This window comes from Electrona antarctica (genome assembly GCF_951216825.1).
Source record: "Electrona antarctica genome assembly, chromosome: 20".
Lineage (NCBI taxonomy): Eukaryota > Metazoa > Chordata > Actinopteri > Myctophiformes > Myctophidae > Electrona > Electrona antarctica.
In genome coordinates this window covers 15,825,089-15,831,817 of record NC_136801.1, presented here as the reverse complement: position 1 = coordinate 15,831,817, position 6,729 = coordinate 15,825,089, and the positions used below count along the sequence as shown (strand labels likewise).

The 6,729-nt window shown below is 43.0% G+C and overlaps 1 protein-coding gene across 2 annotated transcripts in view; it reads left to right on the top strand.

Moving 5' to 3' along the window:
- Positions 1-187: 187 nt before the first annotated feature.
- The window catches only part of rps6ka3b (ribosomal protein S6 kinase, polypeptide 3b), a 69,828-nt gene continuing 63,286 nt past the window's right edge, over positions 188-6,729 (top strand). The window contains exon 1 of one of the 2 annotated variants that reach the window (XM_079489531.1): positions 188-553. In XM_079489531.1, coding sequence (XP_079345657.1) covers positions 491-553 — 63 coding nt within the window. In that variant the 5' untranslated portion in view covers positions 188-490. Of the gene's footprint in view, positions 563-6,729 lie in introns of both variants that reach the window. The other variant, XM_079489530.1, reaches the window with a different exon arrangement.

Below are 6,729 nucleotides of genomic sequence, written 5' to 3'. Positions count from 1 at the left end.
ACAGGTAAACCAGCGCGTACTGATAAACTGTCAACTGACACCCGACGCCATATTGGGAAAAAACGGAAGTGGGGGGGGGAGAGAGAGGAGGGAGGGAGAGAGAGCATAGACTGGAGAGAGAGAGAGAGAGAGAGATGGGATAGAGAGAGAGAGAGAGAGGGGAGGGAGAGCGAGCGAGCGAGCGAGGGGAGAGCGAGAGACAGACAGAGAGGGAGTGAGTTTCCGAAAAAGGCGTTCGTCGGTTCGTGTGTCATTCTGATGTTTGTTTCTTCAGAGAAAGGGGCGGTCGCTGAGAGCGTTGTTCGCATTGTGTCGCTACAGTTCAACCTCCGAACGGCCCGTGCGTGTTGCGCATAATTACAACAACAATAATAATACAACACATTATTATAATTTTATCACATTTCTTGGGGCGGGTTGAGGAGTATCCTGAGGACTGTCTGGTGGAGTACTACTGACTGACTGACTGTGAACCGGCAGAACAGCAGAGATGCCGCTGGCACAGTTAGCAGATCCCTGGCAGAAGATGGCACTGGGGAGGGCAGTGAGCGAGGTAAGCGAGGTAAGACATTCCTCTGTCTGTCACCGTTCTGTTGTTCACTGTTCACTCTCACACTCATTATTGCACCTTCACACACTACACCCACACAACAGGACATGGTGACCGTGGTGACTAGACACACACTGTCTGTTACAGCAAACCGTACACTGAGCAACCAAGTGCTTCTCAAACGGTTTCATTATAACTATTGAGTGTAACAAATCATGGAACCAAATGGACCTGTGTGTACGGGTCCATTTGGTTCCTCCCAGAGTTACTTGACTTGTGATAAAGTCTCCATTTTGACCCCTGAGACCCCGCTCTTTTGAGAAAGAGTAAACAATACGACAAAATCAGGTCAGCCACACAAGAAAACAATACGTCTATACGTCTACGTATCGTGGGATTAGTGGTCATGATAAATATAGCTTTTATAGTTGAGGGTGTTTTTAGGGAGGAAATACTAGTACTCCAACGCTATTGGAGTTATGAACTTTTTCCAAGGTTCACTTTATCTTTTCTTCCTACAAGTTTGAGGAGTGATAAGACTAGGCGAGGGGCGGTGCCTCTGCGTGACCGCATGATGCAGGAAGGTGTGTGTGTGTGTACGTGTGTGTACTGTGTGCGCGTGTGTGTGCGTCTCTCGCGCACGCGCATTTCCTGTACGATGTGTCGAGGAAGGGGACTATTGGAGAAGTGACGTGTGTGTGACTGTGTGTGCATACTTCAGTTTGAATCAGACACAACTTCAGTACTGAATCTGATTCACAATAGATTAACCACCAGCTCAGCAGCTATTTTGAGTCAGATCTCTCTCTCTCTCTCTCTCTCTCTCTCTCTCTCTCTCTCTCTCTCTCTCCTGCTCCAACCTGCATGGAACTCAACTCACCCACATCATGTATTGTATTCCTTCTTGCGGTCAAACAGGCAACACACGTTGGTTGGTGACTGGTGTATAACACATATGTTGGTGACGCTCACGGCTAAACCCTCATAACATCTTGCTCTCTGGTATCTATTGCCTTAAACAGTTTGATAAATGAAGTCATGCCGCATATAGTTCTGTTTGAGACATTTTAAATAGAGCCTTTATTATTCAGATTGACTGGAATATGTGCTGCAATAGAAATGTAGCTTTAGTTGTGGAAGGGCAGAAACATTTAAGGGAAATATGTCATGCAAAGTGAGGTGGTCTCGTGTACGTGTTGCCTCCCATCATTTTCAAATGCTTCCGTCATACAGTTTGTGTCTCTGTCTGTCTCTCCATCATACAGTCTGGAGCAACGGAAGCTCTGAAAATGGGGATAAAGCGGATGCGACACCTCCTCCCCACTTCCATTTTGTCTCAAATTTGTCAATAATCAAAGCCTATTTACTCGGTCTCGGCTGCTGCTTATAAAATGTAAAGATATTTTAAAATATATTTCTGTGAACGGAAATGACAAACAGATGACGGCTTCCTTTCTCTGTGTTCAGGAGGTGTAGTTCCAGACAAAAATATATTTATACTACAGGTAGTTCTTCTGACCAAGCAATTGGTGATATAGGCTCTCCAGCTGTGCTGAAATGGGCATGACATCCATTTAATCCATAAATAAATTATATATAAACTATACTCCTGAATGCTATATAGAATCTGGAATTATACCTCCTGAATGCTATATAGAATCTGGAACTACACCTCCTGAATGCTGTAAGTGCATCCGGAAAGTATTCACACTCCTTCACTTTTTCCACATTTTGTTTTGTTACAGCCTCATTTCAAAAGGGATTAAATTTGTATTTTTTTCTCAATACACAATAGCCCATAATCACAAAGTGGAATTTTATTTCTATCATTTTTCTCAAATGTATTAAAAATAAAAAACTGAAATCTCACATGTACATAAGTATTCACACTCTTTGATATGACACTCAAAACTGAGCTCAAATGCATCCTGTTTTCACTGATTGTCACAACTTGACTAGAGTGCAACTGTGGCAAATTCAGTTGATTGGACTTTATTGGGAAAGGCACACACCTGTCTATATAAGGCCCCACAGCTCACCAAGACATGAAGTCAAAGGAATTGTCTGTAGACCTCCGAGACAGAATTGTATCGCAGCACAGAGCTGGGGAAGGGTACCAAACAAGTTCTGCAGCATCGAAGGTCCCCGAAGAGCACAGTAGCCTCCATCATTAATTTGTAAATGGAAGAAGTTCAGAACCAACATGACTCTTCCTAGAGCTGGCCGCCCGTTCAAACTGAGCAATCGGGGGAGAAGGGCCTTGGTCAGGGAGGTGACCAAGAACCCCATGATCACTCTGACAGAGCTGCAGCGTGAGCAATTGAGCATATGTAATTGCAGGTGTGCATGTCCTTTTAGGAACATTAGCATCATATGCGGGTGTTCTCTGGACTGGTTGCTAGTCTTCCTAGCTCTGGTAGAGCAACTACACAAGCCTCAACAAGGGATAACTGTATTGTTCCCAGGTGTAACAATTCTTTCGGACAGTCTGCCTTTGCAATAAAGGGGGCAAACCTTTGGAACTCCTTGCCTACGGGTCTAAAACTAGAGACGGATGGTAATGTGTGAAATCAAATCAACTGTGCTCACTATAGTGTCTGACTGGTTACCCGTGTGATTATGTTTACTTTTGCTTTATAGGTCAATATAATTATATGATATGATATGATATGATATAGTACTTTATTGTCAGTTCGCACTGAAATTTGTCTTGCAGCCCAGCGGCCTTGTATGCAACACATATACACACATTTGACATAACACAACAACAGAAATAAAAATACAGTTGCATACATAGAGACATAAGGGCACAGAGCAATGTCCACAGCTCAGTCTAGTCCTGGCCAAAAACCTGATTAAGCCTCAAAGTCGACTGATGGACAAAAGACTGTTTCAGTCTGACCTTATTGTATGCTGGAACACCACATCTCCTTCCTGAAGGCAGCAACCTATACTCTCCATACAAGACATGGCTAGTAATGCCATGGGTATTGTAAGCTTTTTGTAAAATATTATTAGTATAGTATATTATTAGATTAGATGCATCTGCATGTATTTTTTGTAAACTATTGTTTTTAGTATAGGTAGTTCAAATTTGGGTAACACTTTACAATAACAACCTGTTATAAGCATTTGTAGATGAGTAATAATCATGAACAGACTGTTTGTTGACATCCCTCTAAAAAAGTGAATAGTTTACTACTTACTAATACCTTACTAATAACGTATAAATTATGTTTAAACAGTTATAAATGTTTAGGTAAACATTTACGGATGTCAATGATTGTTCATGATTATTACTCATCTACAAACTGCTTATAAATGTTTATAAATGCTTTATAACAGGTCGTTATTGTAAAGTGTTACCCAAATTTGTAAAGAAAGGCCTAACCAGGGACTGGGGTTGCAAATTAGCCTTGGCTATAAACCCTATGTACAACACAACGGTTTCATGTTTTTACAACTTTATACATAGTTTTTTATTGTCCCTGTTAAATAAACGTATATTTATATCTTAGAATAGATGTAGACCTATATGACAGTGCAGAAACATAATTGCCTTCCTTGATGCATCAATTAAAGCATCAATGACCATCGGCGGCAGGTCACAGTCACAGACACTCAGCCTCTGCAGTACTCTAATTGAAAGTGACTGCATGGAGTCTGTTTCATTACCACTATTCACTGGCAAAAAAAAAAACTAAACATTTTTGAAAAAAAAAAAATCTTAAAGGAGCATTCAGTGATTTGGGTGATTTGGAAAAAAACCCGGTCCACCCGGTAACAAGATGTGCACATGCACACGCTCTACAGTGGGGGAAGTACAACAGACCAACAGCACGTGCACCAATGCCCGCCCCACTCGATCATGATTGGAGGAAGGCCCCTCTCATCCTGATTGGATGAAGGCTTTGCCACCCAAAGCCCAAACCGAAACTAGGGTTTTTGGACCCCAGGGGCTCACTGGGGACAGGGAGGAACTCCTTATATGGTCAGCACACTTTATAGTAGGGAGGATTATCCAAAAAATAAGAAAAAATAAGTGATATTTGAATGAAGTGAAATCACTGAATATACCTTTTTAAGGGGTATGTGTGTGTGTCTGTCTGCAAGTGTTTAGTCATCGGCGTGAGAGGTAGTCCACTCCTGTCGGCTTTTCTAGGCCACCACAGGAGAACAAATAAAGCCACACATTGAACAAACTCAGTAGTAATTAAGTTGTAAATGTGAAACGACATAAAGAGAATGATGCATCTGGATTGGATACACTAGCCTGCAGCTAAATGTTCAATATGCACAGACATACATACACACACATATGAAGGGTTAAAAGGGTTGCAGCACTTGTCCTACAACGGTTAATGGTGTGGTGGATTAGTGTTTGAATAGCATGGGGATGTGACTGTGAAATCTGTAGAGGTAAATAGGCTAGGATAGACCCTAGGGCCTTGTGTGTGTGTGTGTGTGTGTGTGTGTGTGTGTGTGTGTGTGTGTGTGTGTGTGTGTGTGTGTGTGTGTGTGTGTGTGTGTGTGTGTGTGTGTGTGTGTGTGTGTGTGTGTGTGTGTGTGTGTGTGTGTGTGTGTGTGTGTGTGTGTGTGTGTGTGTGTGTGTGTGTGTGTGTGTGTGTCTCTCTCCTTGGTGGCTGTGCGTGAGCGTCCTTGGTGGCTGTGTGTGAGAGTCGAGACTATAAGGGATCGGCTCCATTTGCAACCAAAAGAATATCACCCGCCCCTTCGCTCATCTTTTCGGTTCTGTCTCACTCTCTGCTTCCTCTCCTTGGTTTTCTTTCTTTTTTTTATCACTTTCACTCTTTGCATCATTGTCTTGTTCTGTCTAGGCCTGTCACAAATATTGACACAATCGTCAAAATATAAATTATTTGAGATAATCATTTGCAACTAGGAAAGGTGTTCCAAAAATGTGTCTTGCAAAACTCCACCTGTTGGTGGCGCTGTAACAGGCCAATGTGAAAAAGATGGGATATATTCCTCAGCCTAGTAGGAAAGTCTGATGAAAGATTTCACGTAAATTGCACGCTCCGTTCATGATTTGAGGCTTTTGGTTCAATACAGGCTCTCCCCATGCCTTCGGCCTGGTGGAGACAATAATTTTTGCATAATCGTCATAATCGTTTCCATGTTGAAAATGTTTCCTACATTTACCCAAATAGAGGAAATAGCAGATCTACAAGCTCACAGCTACAGTGAGCTTGTAGATGGGCTATTTCCACTATTTTCCGGCTATTTAGACACATTTTAATACATTCCAAAGAATACAGTTGTTAAATAAACTAGACCTGTGCCTGTCGGCCACCAATCTACTTGGGAACGATGCAAGTTGGGAACCTAGTATCACCTCGCTGTCTCTCCAATACCCGTTGTCATAGCACCCGTTTTAACTGTCTGTCTGTGTCCCTTTTGTGCCCATATGGAGATATCTGTATCTGTCTGTCTGCCTGTGTCTGTCAGCAAACTGAAGTGGACTGGTTAAGTAATCAATTGGTAGGTGTGGGGCTGAGGCAGAGGCTGGGAATTCTACAGGCTAGGGGACTTAAGTAGGGCTTCATTGTCCAGATTTAGGTGAAGAGGTGGCCAACCTAATCGAGGGTCACCTCTTCACCAGAACGGTTGTGTTGATGGCTCTGCTCATAGTCCATCCCCATACATGCTCATATCTCCTAACCTCCATGGCCAAGTTGGCCAACACTCAAATTCGTCCATTGTTGTCTCCACCAGGCCGAAGGCATGGGGAGAGAGTATGTTTTGCACTCCGTCCGTGTGTGTGTGTGTGTGTGTGTGTGTGCGTCCGTCCTTCCTTCCGTCCGTCTGTTACCAGCTAATCTCCGGCACCGTTGGCCCAATCCATGCCAAACTTTGCACACACACTCCCTGGATGCCAACGACGAACCTCTGCCCCAAATATTCCTCAACGGCCTGTTATAGCGCCACCATGAGGCCGATTTAGGCAAAACACATTTCTGTAGATTACTCGTACACATTTTATCCATACATCACACAATTCGGTATACACTATCTCCATAGTCATGTGATCAACACGGATCTGCACCATTTCCCATCTTCCTTCCTGATTGGCTAAGATTGGCTTCCAAAGCTCACATGATTGGTCCGTTTCGAACAAAATGCCACAAATCACAAACACAGTGTGCAATTTCCGTGAA